Genomic DNA, 18,036 nt, shown 5'->3' with positions numbered 1-18,036 from the left:
TGGGCTAGGAAAGGCAAGCTAGACGCCCCTTGAGGAAGAACCATCACGCAACTCCGTTAATCGCAGAATATTTTAGAGCGATATAGCAATAAGTTAAGGCTATTAGTAAGCTTGCTGCCCATGAATATGAACGCGGTAGTCCTGAAGTTCCTTCCAATCCATCCACAGCTACTCGCCTCTAATCACAATCCAGGCAGATGCTGCCAGTGACAGCGTCCTTCAGCAAGTGTACGGGGCATAACTTGAGGGGCTATCTTGCGACGGGAGCATCCTTCAAGCCTCACGTGCCGTGGCCACACACGGCCGATTCAATGTCCTTCAGGAATGTGATGCCCGGCGCAAACGCCAGTTCAAAACATCCTGCGCCGCTTTGAGGGACGTTCGGGACTTGCAGAAGGGCCGCTCTCGCCGGCTCCATCGTGTCGACTCCCCGCGTCCTCAGCGAGTCGCTCTTCCTCCGTGACGCCCTTGTCATCCTCCTGCTCCAGCTGGTCGGCAGTCTTGTCGTTCTCCGGCCAGATGTTTCGTTCGAGGAGGTCGGAAAGGATATTGATGATCGCCTTGTGAGTTGCGAGCTCGGATGCACCCTCTTCAGGCTCGCTGTCGCATGCATCCTCATCCTCGAAAGGAACCCCAACATTGAGCTCCAAGGAGGACAGCGGTGCAGCGTGCGCCCTATGCGCAGCCGTCTTTCGTGGAGTGTTCTCATTGTTGTGTCTGTCTCTGCCGGATGATACGGTCGCTTTGCTGGTTGCAACTTGCAGCGTAGACACCTTCCCTCTCACATATCGATCGCGGATCGACACGAGCCACGCCTCGAGCACCCGTTCGACCGGGTGCGACACCAGAACCGTCTGAATGTGACGGCCACCAGACGGCCTCCTCCGGGTCTCCTTCAGGAAGCGGAGGCTCTCGTCACCTTCCAGACCGAAGAAGAGGCGGCCGTGCCTCACGCAGCGCTCCTTCAATGGGGACGCGCAGGGGTCACGACTGGCCATCGAGGTGCGGAAGTACTGCTCATCGAACTGAGCGGGCTTGGCGCAGGTGTGGCGTATGTAGGATATGGCGAGACCCACAAAGCTGTGGAAGAACGACTCGAGGTCGTCCTCCGGAGTGACAGGAACCTCGGGATGGTTCATTGCGTTGACCGATAAGTAAGGCCATGTTCCCTATACCAGAGAGTATATCAACATCTATGACGAGACCGGAAGACTTCGAGGGCGTCATGGACTTACCCGACGAATCCGCCTGTAAACGAACCCTGGGACGGAGCGTCGGAACACTCGCTCGGCGAATTCCCAGTCAATTAGCATGCCTCGGTATGCTACGACCTTCTCTCCGTCAACTTGGTCGTCATACGGGACCATCAGTATGTTGCCTTGGCTGATGTCCCTATGCAGAACCCGCGCGCGCGCGTAAGCATCGCGATGCCCTATTCAGACAATGGCGTTAGTCTCCTCGCCGCACAAGACACATGAAAGACAACGCACCGATGAGACAATCCCTGAAGACGCTGGCCAGCTGCCAGCTGTTGCCGAAGTCTTCGATCGGCACTCCAACCTCTGCTGTGACCACCCGATAGTGGACACGCTCGATCCGCGACCGCCTCCGGGTTGGCTGCCGGCCGTGCATACGTTCCAGCGTGTCCTTCAAGTCGAAGCGGTGGCTGGATACATCTGCGTGGCAGACCAGCGTCGGAACGTTCTGAACCCCAAGCCGGTTCAGGTCGTACAAGACCGCACCCTCCTGCTCGTATTCGTCGTCCAGCGTCCTCCGCCAGGTGTCCTTCAGCCATACGAACCTCCCCCGGGCTGATTCGGGGCTATAACAGACTGCGACGTAGCCCCGTGCAGCCCGGCCGGGGTTGTCGGAGTACACCCGCGGCTTTGCGACCAGGAACTCCTGCACGCCGACTTTGATGGAGTACCACGGCCACTCGGGGTCCAGGCTCTCCTCGAAGCACTGGCGTGCATAATCGGCTGCTCCGTCGAGTTCCCTAGCGGCCATTCGGTACATGCAGGCGCGGCGGGCGCCAGCCGACCCGAGCCCCGCTCTAAGTAGCGTCACGGAAGTGTCGATCCCCCGTTCGGCGTCGCTCATGTCGGTGAATCGCCGGAAGAAATCACGTAGGAGGCTCCGGTCTGGGGTAACCTTGTAAGGGAAGGTATGTGTTGCGAAGAATGCTTCGCGGTCTGCACGGACAAGGCGGGCGCTAGGTCCAGAGACGACGACGAGGAATAGGTGGGCATGGTGTTGCCGAGACAGCACGCGGGCAACAAAGGTGGAGAGGTAGGAGAGGCTGCTTTGTTGTTTTTGGGAGGGGTGATCAGTGCTGTCGTCGAGCGCGAAGGGGTCCTCGTCCTCTCTGAAGAAGAGAACACAGGCCTGGATGAGGCCCCATTGCGCACCGGAGCCCTGCTCCGGCACGTCGTCGCCGTCGTCGTAGAGTGCTCCGAAGGCGTGCTGCTCGTCGTCATCATCGTCGTATGTCATAACGAGGGTGTGGTCAGAGCAAAAATAGGCGTCATTGAACACTTCGACCTGTGGTGGTTGGTGGTTGGTGTTTGGTGGTTAGGCGCGGTTAGCGGTCTGAGAGGAGCATCGAACGAATGCAACGCACGAAGGATTGAGACCACAGATCCTCAGACCCTCCAACGTCGAGTTCGTCGAAGTCGGAAGCTTGCTTGAAGCGTTTCGAGGGTGGTTGGGCGGGGTGGTTGGAGCGCGAGGTCGGGTCGGGGAAGTCGAGGGGAGTGAATTCGTCGAGGAAGGCGGAAGGGGAGAACCTATATACTCGCTCCATCGTGTGTGAGGTAAAGCGTTTTGTGGTGAGCAAGGGAGAATGGGGCGAATGTGATGGTCCGAAAGAGAATGCAAGGTGGTTGGGAAGAGCAAGCGCGCCTAGACTTAAAGGTGGGCGCTTGGGCGTATCCGATCCAAACTCAGCTTTGTCAACACGGCGATTAGCGACAATGGCCTTGACAGTCCGAAGGCCATTCTGATTCTTGCGCAGGACATTAAGAACTCACCGTTGGCGAAAGGACGCGTCATTTTCAGAATTTGGGAAAAGGGTCGTACAAGGAGTGAATCATGTATTGGTATCCGACAAGTACAACTACAATAGATTCGTCAATTACAAAGAGGAGAATACGGAGAGATCGAAAACATACAAAGGGTATAAGACGTCTTCATGCCGTTTTTGGTTTCCGATGCATGGAGGATGGAGGCCAAAAGACCGCTGCAACGCCAGAAATGAGGCAAGCGCCCATGCACACGGACGCAAACGCGCCTGCGCTGCGGGCGAGGCGCGACCACACGAAGCACATCACCCCTACCAGGGAAAGAATGAACCCCGTGGCGGAGAGCCCCAAGCAGAGTGAGTGCAAATGGTCTAGCAAGTGTGTCGGAGGTTGCCCGCGTCGGAACGGGCCCACTTGTTTGAGGTGCGGATTTGACGACCAGATGGACGAGCTCGAGACGGTGTCGACGCCGCCTTTGTTATCGCTGATCTGGACCTTGTGCTCCTCGCGCTTTGCCATGGAGAGCTTGTACCGAATGAGGAAGAATGCGGCGAAGAAAGACATGATCGCGGCAAAGACGTGCACGACAAGAGCACCCGCGAGCGTAGCATTAGCAGCCTGGTCGACGCGCGGGTCTGAGTCTGCGCTGTCGGGCGTCGTGATTCCGAGCAGTTGTGCTTCAATGGCGGCAAAGAAGGTTGTCTGTCGACGCAGTTCAGTCCACCGAATCGTTTTCGATGAGCAGGTTGGGTGGCACGCTTCCGGAGCAATGACTTTGCGGGGAATGGGACTCACTATGACACTGATGAGCTGCAAGCGGTCCATCCAAGACTGCACAAGTTCATCCATCGCCTTCTTCCGCACCTTCTCGTCATACTGGTCCTGATCCTCCTGTGTCCCTGCAATGCGTACCCATGTCGCGTCATGGCTCCAAGGTCACACTCGGGATGCATACGTACATTTTCGTTGGGTATCGGGGTCATTATGATTGTGCCCATTGCCAACGTAAGGGGGATATGGGTATGGAGGGTAGTTGTATTCGGTAGCACGCCGCGATCCCGGCAGGCGAGCACTAGGTATGAAGCCGACGGTCTGTGCTGGGGTAACTGGGATAGATGCAGGCTCCTCGACGAAGTCCTGCGTTTCGTGGAGGATCGTCGGACGGGAGATAGGAAGGGCTGCAATGTGCCAGATACCAGACGATCTGTCTAGGTCACTCATACACGAAAGCGTCGTGTAAACGTACCTGGATGCCCATTCACTCTGAAGACTCCCTGCATCGTATGCTCCGATCTGGTCTGAAGTTTGTTGCCGATATCGAGTATGTGGTCACCAGCTCTGAAGTTTTGCAAGACGGCTGCCAGGTCATCAACCAGGGTGCCAGCCCAGGTCCCGTTCAGGGTATAAGGATTCCAAGGAAGGTTTGATCAAGTACTGGCAGCGGTAAATCAACCTTGAGGACATCGTGGTGAGCGCGGAACCCGGGAAAGTTTCGAAGTCGGCAGGTTGCGCAGCGCGCTGGCATTCGGGCACAGGTCTGACCTGTCCTGTGTCTGTCATGGTCTCTCTGCGCACGGTTCCTTGTCGATGATAAGATTGGCACAGTCGAACAGAAGAGAGACAAGGTAAGTAGTAGACCTCAGAGAAAACAGATGTTCCTAGTCCTCAGCAAGCCGATACGGGCGCTACGGATCCGCCCAGTACTTTAATATCGCCATGACCATGGTAAGTAGGAACTTGATTCTGTCTCATGAACATACGCACACATACACGACGAAGCTCATGGAATCTGTCGCTCTAGGTCCTCTAAACTCGGATACACTGGCAGGCCGCCTCTTCCGTGTTGCTATCGCGAGCCTGACAGTGAGAATGTATTGACGACTCGGGACAGTTGAACCGTGTCAGCCGACAGCCTCATGCAAAGGAAGATGCACCCACGGAAAATCCTCAGTGGGTACGTACCTGGCTTCCCAGCTTCGATATCATGATACTGATGCTTCCACGCTGCGCATGTGCTCAAGCTGCAGAAGGTTCGAATATGGAAGGGCTGGAGGCCTTGGCCACCGAAAGGTGCACAAAAGTTCAGTTCCTTATATGATGCGACGAGCTGGATAAGGCTCTGCGAGCTTCTGTCTCACACCTCCCAAAGCTCAGTACCGAACTCTACCATATGTCGGACCTCTTCGAGAACGCGTACGTCGATTTTCCGACGTTGCCTTGGTCATCCCGACACTCATGTTCGAGCGGGCATTGTCGACAGGTTGACAAGCAATCGCTGTGGGTTGGCAGCATTGAGTGAGTTTGACATCCCACCTAGGATCGACTCCGGTTCACTCAATCTTGACCTCTGCACAGCGTTGATAGTATGCGAATACTTCGTGCTCCTTCCGCGGGAAGTCGATCTCTTCTGGAAGAGAAGAGCCACTGGGGCATCGGTTCTGTTTCTGAGCAACAGATATTCGTCCTTGCTGTCCGAGGTGATACAGAATGCAGCCATTGCTTCGATGTCTGACCAGGTGGGTCGTCCTACTCATATGATACCGTATTTCTCTATATTTTCTGATATCTGTATAGAGGTGCGTCATCTTGCCAACACTCATGCGTTGCGTTGTGACCGAAATATCATCGCAATTCAGCTGTGCCAACCTCAACAACGCCACGATAACTATCGCCCTGCTGCAGTATTTTCCTTGGGCAGGTCAGCTCAATCCGTGACGTTCTCCGTGAAGCGGCTCTCATACGATTTCCCTGCAGCATTTTCCGCGTTACGGACATATGCACTGTGTCGACACGGCGTCGGACTTCTCCTAGGAATATTCGTCTTCTTGCTATCTTCCGTGCCTATAGCCATCAACTTCGTGAGTGACATTGATTGCTAGTCTTGCGCACTCTAGTGTTCATGCCCCCGCAGGCCCGCTATCGTTGGTTGAGCTCCGCTACGATCCCTATGTCTGGATGCTTTGCGCAAATCAATGTATCTGTACAATTATACAAAGAGTGAGCGCGTAGCCTGCCCTTGAGCATTATCGGGACATACTAACGGACGAGCCAGACGTTCGTATCCTGCTGACTTGTCGGACTCGTTGGTGGCAGCTACTGACCTGCTCCCAGTAACAATAATCTCTCGTGTCTGCTTCATCGCTGCCGACCTCATTGTCCTGGGCGTAACCTTACGCGCAACATACCGCACGACCCGTATGGCGCGAGTGATCGGGAAGCAGGGCAAGCATACCTTTTCTGGGACCCTCCTATTAGATGGTACGCCAACAGTCTATATCAACGCGGTTCCTGCAGCTGACGATGGAGGGATCGAACAGGAGCCATGTACTTCGCGTAATTTTTTTCCTACCCTATTTTTCAAAATCTGGTCTCACCTTCGTATTCCCCCAGCATACTCGTCACGCTGAACATCCTCCACCTGTTGTTCACCATGCTTTCGGTAGGTCATGACAATGCTGACGTGTATGTCCCATGAGCGACTCATAGATGCGTCATCCTCTCAGATCAGCTTCAACTCCCTCACGTCCATAAGCTATGTCACGATCTTCACCGAACCGTGCGTATTACCTCTACAGTTATTCTTACATGCTGATCTGAGTAGGCGATCTTCCTTCTGCCCGTTCTGTAGTATCACCGCGGTCCTCATATCGCGGTTCATTCTGGACCTGCAAGAAGTCGAATCTCACCGGACTGATCCGCAACTAAGTACCATCAAGTTCACGAAGGTACTCGGCTCGCTGAGCGCTCCTCTCCCTCGCCCCGGCGACACTTCATACCAGGACGACTGGGACAGCCTCGCGTGCGACGATTATACTGTCAGCGAAGCAGATAAGGAGATGCACGTACTCGCGGTGGTTGCCCGAGGTGCCGCTTGATACGCAGGCAGTGCGTAGGGTCAACACAAGATCGATTGTTGAAGTGCAATGCCGAAAGTCCACGTTCGCTTACTTGTACATTTAATTCTATCAATTGTATGATCCTGTAGTGTAGAAACAATCCAATGTATTGCATTGCGGTGCCTTAGTCTAGAGTAGTACAAGAATGTGGGTTTGCAAGACAACAATGCGTGATAAATGCAACAACAACATGGAAGCCCGGGAGCGGAGACACATAGATACATGACCGTTGATTGGAAGAAGCTCTAACCCCGACGCGTAAATGCGGGGGGAGTTTATGCGGGGAGCAGGGAGGGAAGGGACACCAGGTGAGACCGACGGACACAGCCACATTAATTACACAACCTCGAACGCCTTGCCACCTGCTTGGGCGTCGAGCTTGACGACGTCATTGAGACCTGGGTGAAGCTGTCAGCAAAAATATTCCTCTGCTACAAGTATGCGGCAAGGTTACTCACCCATAACTTCGAAGAACGCCTTCGGGTCCATGCCCTTCGCGCTGGTGAAATCCGTGCCGGTCTTCTTGAGCGACGCCATCGCAGCCCGAATACCGTGGACGGCTGCAACGCAGCTGACCAGCGAGAAGACTGCGACAAAGGTTGGTAAGCATGCTACTCCGGGAGAGAGGGGGGCACCATGAGAACGTACTGATAATCTTCGCACCGTACTCCTCAGCCTCCTTCGTCGTGAAAGACGGCGTAAGACCACCCGAAATGACATTGACGAGCACCGGCTTCGGCGCAAGTGCTGCCACCGTCGACTTCAAGAGCTCCGACGTGCGCACGCCCTCAATGAAGCAGACATCAGCACCCGCGTCCGCCGCCAGCTTCAAACGGATGATAGCTTCCTCCATGCCCAGGACCTGCGCCGAGTCCGTACGGCCGATGATGACGAAGTCCGATCCGCCGGGGATGGCGTCGCGCGCAATAACAGCGGCGCGGATGCGCGTCACGAATTCCTCTCGGGAGACGACCTGCTTCCCGAGGAGGTGCCCGCAGCGTTTCGTTTGCACCTGGTCTTCGATGTGGCACGCGGCGACGCCGGACCGTGCGTACTGCGTCACCGTGCGGGCAACCATGGCGGGCCCGCCGAAGCCCGTATCGGCGTCGGCGATCACGGGTACAGTGGGGTTCAGCGAGCAGACCATCTGTGCCGACTGCACGAAGTCGTTCAGGGTCGCGATCGCGAGGTCGGGCTGTCCGAGACGGGAGGCGGTCGTAGCGGCGCCGCTACAGGCAGTCATGTCAGCATCTCGAATAACGAGAATCGAGATAGGAACGGACCTCTGGTAGAGACAGTCGAAGCCAGCTTCCAGAGCACAGCGTGCGCTGATGCCATCGCAGATTCCGGGAGCGACCTGGATGAGGTTCAGTTCAGGGTCTTGGAGCCGTAATGCATCACTCCGGTAACACTTACCACGATGCCTGGCCGTGCGAGCATCTGCCGTAGCCGAGTGGCGGGGTTCCATGAGAGAGGCCCTTCGAGGAAGTTCTTGGGGTCGAGGCGGGGGTTGTAATACGGTGCGGGCGGTGCGAGACTGCGAGGCACGGCAGCAACCTCTGTCGAGGGCGCCGGCTCCTTCATCTCGACCTCGGGGATGGGCGCAGGGACATCTGCAACGGGTACCTGGACGACGGTGGAGGCGGTGGAGGGAGTGCTAGAGCTGAAGAGATCGAGGCCCGGCATTTTGCGGAGGAGTGAATAGATATCCGATAGATAGTTGGAGAAACCTATGGTGGGCGATGAGGAGGAAGTGCACAGCCGAGCTAGGAGCTAGAAGCTGGGGATGGGGGAACACGTTTTGCGGAGAAGCAGCTTTTAACCAAGCCAGCCAAGCACCCAGACCAGCCACTCTCAGGTCTGCACCCCGACACTCATGGACAGAGCCATCGCTTCGGTCTCCTGATTGTCCCACATGGCGTGATGTGCGCCCCGTTCTTGGGTGGACTTCCCAGCTGCATTCAGGCGAGTTGCACCTCCGGGCTGGAACAAGGTCGGCGTACTGTCCAATAGCGCTGCCGTGAGCGCGAGAGGGAAACAATGCGGCGATAGAGTTCCATTCGCGCGCGAGCGCAGCGTACGTCCGCTTTTTTCTCCGGTCAAGGCGCTGCGCCGCAATGAGAAGGAGGCTCGACGGAAGAGAAGAGCTTGGCATGCTTGAGCCAAATTGCTTGGAAAGTGCCAAGCAAGCAATGGCCCGAGTAGGAGAGAAGGAGAATACCTGAATGAAGACGGGTTTCGTAGCTCGGCGTCAGTGTTGTTTGGTACGGGAATTCCGCTGCTGCGCGCACTCACATCGCTGCGTTGGAGCCAGTTGGCAGATTCCTCGCATTCCTCAGACCATATTCCAAAACGCGGGGATAATGCGGGAACAGAGTCCTGTAGACTTTGCAGCCGAAAGAGACACGATCGGACGAGGATGTGAAGATGAGAAGCAGGCGCATACGTTGCAGATAAGATAAGATAACGGTGTTCAGCGCTTGGTGAGAGCTGCATTCCCTGGTCAGTCAGAGTCGGGCCCATCTCCACGAGAAAGTGCACCATCGGCTTACTGCGTACAAACACCGGATGGTGCTAGACACTGCTCTCCGCAATCTGTAGTCTATCCGTTGGACGATCCGCAGCTTCGTATTCCCGCCACAAACGTCTTGCTTGACACGCCGGTCTTCCACTGCTGTTCGCGCCGGCATCCGATGGAAACTGCGCTTCAGGGGTCAGTCAACCCACCAGAGTGTTGGGATGGCGGGATTCTAGCCATGCCACACAGGCTCTGATGAGACGACGCTAGAAGCAATGGAATCTGTCCACGTAACGTGAGTGCCCCGCTCCACATTGCAATAGACGATGACAGATGCTTGACATCGCGAGCGACACCGTGTATCGAGAGTCGGGTACTAAAAGCACCGTGCATGTCAGAGGTGAACAGCCTGACATACAGGTGCTTGGATGGCATGCTTCGTCTGCGGGCACGACATCGCGCCGCTCCTTCACGGGCATGGGAACGGCCTCGTGGCGTGGAATATGTCAAGAATCCAATACGCCAGGCGCGACCTCCTGCAGTCTATTGGCCGGCTTCATTCTATAAGAGTCGCAAGTTGCTGTCAGGTGCCGCTAGAAACGGACGTTGCAAGGACGAACCCACATCATGAGACGACAGGAAGTGTCGTTCAAGGGGCTGGACTCTTCGTATGGTCCGACTCGGATGGCGGATTATCCCCTGCTCAAGATATTCGGTGCATGTCGAATTGAAGATCGTCGAGAAGTAGTTTTGATATACCACATTAAGCGCAGATGCTTGGCGGTAATCGTCTTCACAGAATGAAGCCAGGTTGAAGCTGAAGTTCAAAGGACAAGCGCGCCACGAGGACATTGCCGGATCGGGTAAACATATCAACCGCTGGCACAGCATATAGCGGACCCAACGGTTGGCACGTGGCACGAACCACTCGAGTCGACTCGCTACCACAACTTGAATCCTCAATTCGACTTCTAGCGAGCAAATCTCTCATCTGGTACTTGTAAATCTGTGCCATTCCCTCATGGCCTGTAACTTGCTGACTCAGGACCTGCCAGTCCTACCCGAAACCCTCTTTCATGTATGTGCTGTCACTACGGTTGACTCTGGTGCGCACTCATTCTCCGACCAATATCGAAGTACAAGTAGACCCACGCTCATATTTAGTGGCATAATGAGTCAAGGCTTGGCTTTTCCCTCTATGGAAGCAAGGAAGCGAGGGGACCTCGCGATTGTGCGGGCATCCGCCTAAACGCCGCTGGACAGCAGGAACGCCGCCTGATCTCGTCCTGCCTTCGGCCCTACGCATCCACGCAAAACTCCACAATTTCAATACCGACGGGCTGCCACTTGACATGACTGGGCAATTTCGTGCCCTAGGCGCAACTCTTGTCACGTCTCGGGTCTCCGCAGAAGAAATGTTGCGCAACACGCGCGGACTCCGCTTTCCCGCCTCAGTTGCCTGAAAAGACCCGCTGGCGGAGGTAAAATGCCACCGACCAGTCGTTCATTTCTCCTCGCGCTCTTCATCATCATCGACCATGTCCGACATACGCGTCCTCACCGGGCCTGAAGTTGCGGAGCACGCTAGCCGCGATAGCTGTTGGATTATCGTGCATGGGAAGGTTTACGATGTCACCGACTTCCTGGATGGTATGTCTCGCCGCATGGACATCGATCATCTTAACTCTGCTGATGGTGGTGAAGAACACCCTGGCGGTAGCAAGATTATCTTGAAGTATGCTGGAAAGGATGCGACGTGAGTACTTCATTCCCACATCGCCCCCCTCTCCCGACTGATCACTTCGCGCCCGACAGTGAAGCATATGAGCCCATCCACCCTCCGGATGCGATCACTACTAACCTTCCACCGGAGAAGCAGTACGTGATCCTCATCTCCTGCCGTCTCATTCTGCATAGCTAACCATAGCTGTACAGTTTGGGTGCCATTGATGCTAGCACCGTAGCAAAGGTTATTAAGGAGGTCACCGAGGAAGAGAAGCGTAGGCTAGCTCTGTTGGACGCACGCCCACCACTCGATAGCGTCATCAACCTGCACGACTTCGAGAACGTCGCCAAGATGGTGCTCCCAGAGAAAGCCTGGGTACGTCTCATCCCTTGTGCAGAGGGCTATTCAATCTGAGAGTGCTCTGTTTAGGCGTATTACTCGTCTGCGTCGGACGATGAAATTACCATCCGAGAGAACCGCATGGCTTACCAGCGGTACGTCTAAACAAAGAAGTGCCCATACTTCTTGTGGCTGAAGGCTTGCGATTTTCCAGTATCTGGTGGCGCCCACGCATCCTCCGCGACGTCTCCTCGGTCGACTGGTCGACTACGATCCTCGGCCAGAAGTCAACCCTTCCTGTCTATATCGTAAGTCGCCGTTTTGCCGTGACATCTGGAAGGATGTTCATCTCGTTCGGGTAGTCGGCAACTGCTCTCGGGAAACTCGGCCACCCAGACGGCGAGTTGTGCCTGACACGGGCTGCCGCGAACCACGGCGTTATACAGATGGTACGCTTAATGTCTAGCTGAGTGGCGTGATCTGCAACTCACTCCCGGACCTAGATTGCGACGCTAGCATCGTGCTCGTTTGACGATATCATTGACGCGGCGGCGCCAGGTCAAACCTTTTTCCTCCAACTGTGCGCCTCGATGGTTCCCCACATACATCCGAACGTATCCGCTAACCGCACCACGTGTTGCTCCTACTTAGGTACGTGAACCGCGATCGGGAGATTACGCGCAAGTACGTGCAGCATGCCGAGAAGCGCGGGGTGAAGGGGCTCTTCATCACCGTGGACGCTCCCCAACTCGGCCGCCGGGAGAAGGATATGCGGATGAAGGCCGTCGACGACAACGCCGGCGCAGAGGTGCAAAAGGGCCAAGATGTCAAGAAGGACCAGGGCGTCGCACGCGCCATCAGCGTGAGTATCGATGAGTTGCCGTTTCCCGGGCGCGATCCTGAGGGTGCTGAACCGCTCCGCGTAGTCGTTCATCGACCCCAGTCTGTCATGGAAGGATATCCCCTGGTTTAGAAGTATCACGAAGAGTACGTCTTTCGGGTTCAAGCACCGGAAAACGTTTGACTGACCGCGGACATCATCTTGACAGTGCCTATCATCCTTAAGGGTATTGGTTCTGCCGAAGACGCCGTGCTGGCGTACGAGGCCGGCGTACAGGGCATCGTGCTCTCCAACCATGGCGGTCGGCAACTTGACACCGCGCGCTCCGGAATCGAGGTCCTCGTCGAGGTCGTCACGGCGCTCAGGCAGCGCGGCTATTTCCCGGATCCTAAGTTCGAGATCTATGTCGACGGAGGCGTGCGCCGCGCAAGCGACGTCCTCAAGGCGATTGCGCTCGGTGCGAAAGCCGTTGGTGTCGGTCGGCCGTTCTTGTACGCGTTCTGCGCATATGGCCAGGAGGGTGTCGAGAAGGCCATCCAGATCTTCCGGGTGAGTCTGGGCGTGTCCAGTGTGTTATGCATGATGCTGAGCTGAATTATTGCCGATAGGACGAGTTCGAGATGAACATGCGACTGCTTGGCGCGCGTACTATCGACGAGATCGTGCCCGAGATGGTGGATGCCAGTTCACTGACGTCGCACTTCGTCATGACGCCGCAAGACAACCTGTTCAACAACACCTGTCAGTCTCCATTCTTTGCGAATATGGAGATTCATGCACTGACTGCGATTCGTCCACAGACCAGCCTCTGGCTCTTGCGAAGTTCCGGGACGCGAAGCTGTAATCCGGAGTCTCTGTCCCATCTTCGTTTCATCGTTTTCTCTCTTGGCTACAGTCGTGCATCCTCATCTCGTTCGGCTATTGTACAGTCCGGGTCCATCGTATGTGTCCTTTCAGCATCGCATGTGTGTATTATCCCAAAATATACCAGTTACGCTTGGAATAGCAGTGAATACATAAGATACATAGTGAATGAACACAGTCCGCCTAGACCTCATGGTCCTGGTCATATCCATCGTCCGAAGCAATACCCTAACTCTGAGGCAGCACCCATTCGCACTGAGGATCTCATGTACCGTACGCAGGTGGGCTATCGGAAGGTCTCCCTTCCAGGTGTGATCCAGGACTAGATGAGCTTCCGATGGTATCAGGGTTTGCAGCGAAGAGCGGGTCCTTTCCAGGCTCCATCCGGAACTCCCGCCGCTTCTCAACAGGATACCCATTAGGCCCCAATTCGAGCGACGTTCCTACTCTAGACGAAGCAGGGGCTGATATCTCAGAGACCGCCCTGGATGCCAATGGCGACGACGTCGAAAGAGCCGCAGGTTGTGCTGAGAGGTGGTGCTCGTAAGGGTTGTAAAGAGGTTCCTCGATATGGGAGACATCCACGCTGACCCTGCCTGCCGAACCGGTTGCCGACAGAGGTTCGGAAGAGTGAAGGTTCGAAAGGAGGGGAAGTTGAGAAGACGACCTAGTATGTGACGACATCTCCGGCCTCGAACGTGGATCGCCCGCAGAAGATGTGAGCGCAGAGATGGACGCGAAGCGGGAATGGATAGGAGTAGATGCGGACTGCCCGGTTGAAGTGGAGATCGAGCCGTTCCTCATGGAGAAGTGTGTTCGTGGTGATATCGCAGTAGGCGAGAGCTCGCCATCGAGGGGTTTCACTTCAAGGACGCCCGCGGTGAGCATGGTCGCTATCGCCTGGGGCAAGTATAACGGCACGTACCAGTCCAGTCCAGCTTCCGCCTCTGCCGTCGCAGCAGGCAGTACACGAGAACCGCCACGAACACAATCAGGAGCGCTATACTCCCCACCAGACCCCCGACCAGTACGCCCACCGGGAATCCCGGGGACGAACTGCTGCTGGAAGTGCCTTTAATGGGAGTCGGTGCAGGCTGTTGGTACCCCATCACGTAGTCGAGGACGAATGGAGCCTCGGGAGAGGCGGAGACTTCAACGGTGAGGTTGTACAGCTTTCCCGGCTGCAGGTCGCTCGACACGAAGAGGGGGTAGTCTGTGACTATCTTGGGCGCACCGGTGAGGTTCCCTGCAGTGTACTCTCCTCCGATCGAGTAGTTCGCCCAGGCGGTGTATGGTACGCCTGACCAGGTGTTGATAGAGCCATAGACAGCGACACGGTTGTACCCTTGCGAGGAATTATGAGACCTTGTAATGATCGTAAAGCAGAGCTGGGTACTCACCGGTGAAGTTGTACCAGAAGCTCACACTCGGTGCCGTGATCACCGTCAGTGTACTGTTCCATGCCTTTCCGCCGGCCTGAGAAATGAAGTCGTTGACGTTGGGAGCGGGAGGAGGCGACTGAGCAGCGTCCCAGGAGACGTTGTAGTGCATGTGGACGTCGTCGACCACGACCGTCAAGGAGTGCAGATTGTCAGCTGACAGAGCACCGGTCGTCATGGTTCCTCGACCTGGATGAGCAGAATAATGACCATGAACGAGATGAGGAGAAGCAGAGAAGGGAAAGGGGCAGTCATCGGCACGCAACGTCCACGATTGTTCGTTGAAGGGACTGAAAGCCTGGTGCATCGTCGGCGGTGCGCGATCTGTTGCATGCGATGATGCTTCCCATACTCTGCGCGCGGGACCCACAGAGTGCTGGTTGCGAGCTTCCCTGATCGTGGTCAGCTCCGGTAATGGGTGAACAACAAGTCCTCGACTCACCACAACAGTACAGATGATGGTATTTGAGGTTTATGTCGCTTGAAGCGACCATTATGCCTGAATGATATAGTCAATGCGACACAGGTAGTGCAATGAAGTATATGGACATCAGATAGTACGCATGGACCACCGTAGGTAGGGACCGCAAGCTGTCCGTGGCGTTGATCAAACAAGTCGGGCGCACGGCGCCCAGATAGAGTTCGGCCTGTGATTTCGGACTGGCCCATCCCCCAACATTGGTACAGATACAAGGACACGAAGCAGAAAAAACATATCAAGTTCGTGTCGGGAGATGATACACTGCCAGACAAGGCATAATAGTACAAGTCATGACATTCCAACCATCTCAGTCCGCACCGTTGCATGAGACATATGAAGACAAACCGAACCTGAGAGATGGCAGGGAGTACCCGAGGACACAGCACAGACCAAACGACGGGAGGGGAGGGTTCAGCCGAAGACTCAGACCCCATATGCAGGTGGGGCGTCCGACGGTCCCTCCACTGGGGGTTGAGAAGAGGAACCTTGGATGTCGGCATTAACAGAATAGAGCCGCTTCTGCTCGGGAGGTTCCATCCTGACCTCCTGCTTCTCCTTCGGATAGCCGTTCGGGCCTAACACGAGAGACACCGTGGAAGGCCCCTGCGATGGCATCGCAGGCTCGGCGATCGCCGCGGTTGCTGGTATCGCAGCAGAAGTGGCTACTGTGGGAGCAGTGGGCGCGCCCTGCGCGCGCGAGGTCGTGGAGGCGGAAGACGCCGACTCGGAGGGCGCGGATGGCACGGCATTGGAGCGCATGGTCGACGAGGCGGTGACAGGCACCTCTGCAACGGTGAGAAGGCTGTCGTAGGGATTGTACAACTCCAACGGGCGCGTCGTTTCCACCGCAGGAGCCGCGAAAGGTTCGACATTTGGCACCATCGTGGGGGGTACCATCCCGGACGACACCTGAGCCTGCGAAAGCGAACCTGTGCGAGGGGATGATTGACTCGCGGCCCGTTCCACCTCTCGCCTTACATGAGGTGGCATCGACGTTGGAGCAGATAGAGTTCGAGACACCGCGGCGATAGGAAGGGAGGTCGCAAGCGCCGCAGGAGACACTGGTACTGGCACAGGGGGCGACGACGGGGATACCAGTGTGGGCACAGAAGCGGACGCGGGTGTGACCGTTCCCATAGTCACGGATGCGCTCCTTTGGGACAACTTGGCGGTCGAAGATACAGTGGTAGGCTGCGGGCGGGGTGGGAACGGGGGTTCCGGTGCAGCGGGTGCTTCTGAATATGTTGACTATGTAAGGGCAATGTAGGTAGATGCAAGAATGCGACATACCGATAGACTTGGGTTTGCGACTCCCGCCGCAGCAGATGCGTCTGAGAAGTAGGCACATGAGGATGAAGAGGAGTACGACCCCGGCACCCAGCCCTACTACGATGTATATGAATTTGCGGTCGAGCCGGGAGATTGACGACCCTGACGACCCTGTACCAGTAGCAGAAGAGGTCGCTGCTGTGGGACTCGCGCTTGAGCTTTTAAAGGAGCTAGAGGAGCTGAGGATGGGAGTAGCGTCCGCGAACTGGTACGCCAAGACGTAGTCCAACAGATACGGTGCATCTGCTGACGCCGAGACCTCCACTGTGAGGTTGTACTGTTGGCCAGGATCAAGTTCTCCCGAGGTGAACAGGGGATAGTCGGTGATAACGTTGGCCGCGGAGGTAAGGTTGCCCGCAGTGGAGTTGCCTCCAATGGTGTAAATCGCCCATGCCGTCTGATTCAGAGCCGTTGGCGGCAGTAGAGAGCCATATACGGCGACCCGGCTGTATCCTGCAGTATCTATTGTCAGATTACATGACTGTGAATGCTAACGATGGAGACACACCTGTGACATTTTGCCAGAAACCTACGCTCGGAGCCGTGATGACTGTTAAAGAATTCCCCCAAGCGGATTTTCGAGCCAGATCAAGGGAGGCCTCGGACTGGGAGGAAGGCCCGGGCGACATCACGTCGTCGCGCGAGATGTTGAAGTGCACATCGTTGTCGTCGATGACAAGAGTGAGGCTCGTAAAAGACATGCTACTCCGGAGACAGACGGGCGGAGGAACGAGGAGTGTCAGCGACGCTGGACAGACGGCACCTCAACCAAGGCTATAAGAAGTGAATGATTATCACTTCATACAGCATACCGCTGATGCAGAAGCCTCATCGTGGCACTACTTCTCAGGACCACCCACAAAACCACCATGGCGATGATTTCTCTATCATTCAAAGCATTAGCTGAGCCTGGAGGGGTCTGGACGTCGCCAGGAGGGATTGTACCCCTTCGCTGAAGTAGTCTCCGATTATGGCCACCTTGGATCGTCCGCGCAGCGACTTGCCAGTGGGGAGGATGCAGTGAGGGTCAAAGGGATACTCGCGACCTCGACGCGACGTGGCTGTCCTGCGAAGTGGCGGCGCCAGCTTGACTACCGATGCTGCCCCTGATGTATATACCCTGATGTACCGCATCCTAGCCTGTACCACTGCAAGCTTCGCGCGAGAAGTGATCTGGACCGCATGTCGAGTACAGGTTTGAGCGGCAGGAGCGCCTTCGAGAAAGCACCTAGAGGCTGTCACAGGGGTAAACCTGCCGATACCCTTCGTGCGTGGTTGTACATAACATGTACGTGTACTATATGGTGACTTGAGCGTACACCTGGCAAGTTTTGCTGTGAAGGTTATTGAGTTGGAACGCGCAGGTCGAAAGGCGTGCTCATGATCGGCGAACCCAAGGGTGTGTTGGTGAAGACTCCAAGCCAATACGTCTTGCATCGTTGTGCGATGCAAGTAGAGTTGAGGAGCGGGGGGTCGAGGTTCGGTATCGAGGGGCATGTCCTTGGGACAGTATGAAAGACCTTCAAGCAGCGACACCATGTCATCTCCGACCAAATATTGTTGAAACAACTTCAATCGGGGAT

At 55.9% G+C, this 18,036-nt stretch overlaps 9 protein-coding genes across 9 annotated transcripts; 2 read left to right on the top strand and 7 right to left on the bottom strand.

Annotated features, from left to right (window-relative positions):
• Positions 1–97: 97 nt before the first annotated feature.
• Positions 98–2,946, bottom strand: L226DRAFT_490935 (uncharacterized protein). The gene is made up of 4 exons (XM_067677334.1): positions 2,621–2,946; positions 1,491–2,541; positions 1,236–1,432; positions 98–1,169 (listed from the first exon to the last, which is right to left on the bottom strand). Exons 1-4 carry the CDS (start codon positions 2,801–2,803, stop codon positions 351–353), a joined length of 2,250 nt encoding a protein of 749 aa, XP_067532486.1. The 5' UTR covers positions 2,804–2,946; the 3' UTR covers positions 98–350.
• Positions 2,772–4,518, bottom strand: L226DRAFT_165071 (uncharacterized protein). Its single transcript, XM_067672582.1, has 6 exons — positions 4,267–4,518; positions 3,980–4,198; positions 3,816–3,919; positions 3,171–3,722; positions 3,030–3,115; positions 2,772–2,946 (listed from the first exon to the last, which is right to left on the bottom strand). The coding sequence occupies exons 1-4, from the start codon at positions 4,298–4,300 to the stop codon at positions 3,189–3,191; spliced, it is 891 nt and encodes a 296-aa protein (XP_067532485.1). The 5' UTR covers positions 4,301–4,518; the 3' UTR covers positions 2,772–2,946; positions 3,030–3,115; positions 3,171–3,188.
• Positions 4,519–5,041: 523 nt separating this feature from the next.
• L226DRAFT_615200 (uncharacterized protein) lies at positions 5,042–6,895 on the top strand (the record flags this gene model as incomplete). Its single annotated transcript, XM_067686743.1, has 12 exons — positions 5,042–5,100; positions 5,170–5,213; positions 5,281–5,315; positions 5,376–5,536; positions 5,595–5,718; positions 5,775–5,878; positions 5,932–6,017; positions 6,073–6,278; positions 6,338–6,353; positions 6,411–6,459; positions 6,524–6,576; positions 6,649–6,895. The coding sequence occupies exons 1-12, from the start codon at positions 5,059–5,061 to the stop codon at positions 6,893–6,895; spliced, it is 1,167 nt and encodes a 388-aa protein (XP_067532484.1). The 5' UTR covers positions 5,042–5,058.
• A 357-nt stretch (positions 6,896–7,252) lies between these two features.
• L226DRAFT_547144 (oxaloacetate acetylhydrolase) lies at positions 7,253–8,602 on the bottom strand (the record flags this gene model as incomplete). Its single annotated transcript, XM_067682475.1, has 5 exons — positions 7,253–7,314; positions 7,375–7,503; positions 7,565–8,145; positions 8,200–8,273; positions 8,333–8,602. The coding sequence occupies 5 exons, from the start codon at positions 8,600–8,602 to the stop codon at positions 7,253–7,255; spliced, it is 1,116 nt and encodes a 371-aa protein (XP_067532483.1).
• L226DRAFT_164998 (uncharacterized protein) lies at positions 8,479–9,791 on the bottom strand. Its single transcript, XM_067672580.1, has 3 exons — positions 9,469–9,791; positions 9,212–9,406; positions 8,479–9,137 (listed from the first exon to the last, which is right to left on the bottom strand). The coding sequence occupies exons 1-3, from the start codon at positions 9,604–9,606 to the stop codon at positions 8,574–8,576; spliced, it is 897 nt and encodes a 298-aa protein (XP_067532482.1). The 5' UTR covers positions 9,607–9,791; the 3' UTR covers positions 8,479–8,573.
• Positions 9,792–10,758: 967 nt separating this feature from the next.
• Positions 10,759–13,326, top strand: L226DRAFT_164916 (glyoxylate dehydrogenase). The gene is made up of 13 exons (XM_067672578.1): positions 10,759–11,084; positions 11,139–11,190; positions 11,250–11,312; positions 11,370–11,535; positions 11,590–11,654; positions 11,714–11,807; positions 11,862–11,948; positions 12,003–12,079; positions 12,151–12,361; positions 12,426–12,486; positions 12,549–12,889; positions 12,949–13,081; positions 13,141–13,326. The coding sequence occupies exons 1-13, from the start codon at positions 10,973–10,975 to the stop codon at positions 13,182–13,184; spliced, it is 1,506 nt and encodes a 501-aa protein (XP_067532481.1). The 5' UTR covers positions 10,759–10,972; the 3' UTR covers positions 13,185–13,326.
• On the bottom strand, positions 13,247–14,258 carry L226DRAFT_165033 (uncharacterized protein). Its single transcript, XM_067672581.1, has one exon. It carries the CDS (start codon positions 14,090–14,092, stop codon positions 13,469–13,471), a length of 624 nt encoding a protein of 207 aa, XP_067532480.1. The 5' UTR covers positions 14,093–14,258; the 3' UTR covers positions 13,247–13,468.
• Positions 14,259–15,547: 1,289 nt separating this feature from the next.
• L226DRAFT_573577 (uncharacterized protein) lies at positions 15,548–17,154 on the bottom strand (the record flags this gene model as incomplete). Its single annotated transcript, XM_067684876.1, has 3 exons — positions 15,548–16,359; positions 16,415–16,906; positions 16,962–17,154. The coding sequence occupies 3 exons, from the start codon at positions 17,152–17,154 to the stop codon at positions 15,548–15,550; spliced, it is 1,497 nt and encodes a 498-aa protein (XP_067532479.1).
• A 134-nt stretch (positions 17,155–17,288) lies between these two features.
• On the bottom strand, positions 17,289–17,936 carry L226DRAFT_164989 (uncharacterized protein). The gene has a single exon (XM_067672579.1). It carries the CDS (start codon positions 17,888–17,890, stop codon positions 17,345–17,347), a length of 546 nt encoding a protein of 181 aa, XP_067532478.1. The 5' UTR covers positions 17,891–17,936; the 3' UTR covers positions 17,289–17,344.
• Between the last annotated feature and the right edge of the window lie 100 nt (positions 17,937–18,036).

This window comes from Lentinus tigrinus (assembly GCF_003813185.1).
Source record: "Lentinus tigrinus ALCF2SS1-7 unplaced genomic scaffold L226scaffold_26, whole genome shotgun sequence".
Taxonomy (NCBI): Eukaryota; Fungi; Basidiomycota; class Agaricomycetes; order Polyporales; family Polyporaceae; genus Lentinus; species Lentinus tigrinus.
This window is presented reverse-complemented; position numbering and strand designations above follow the sequence as displayed.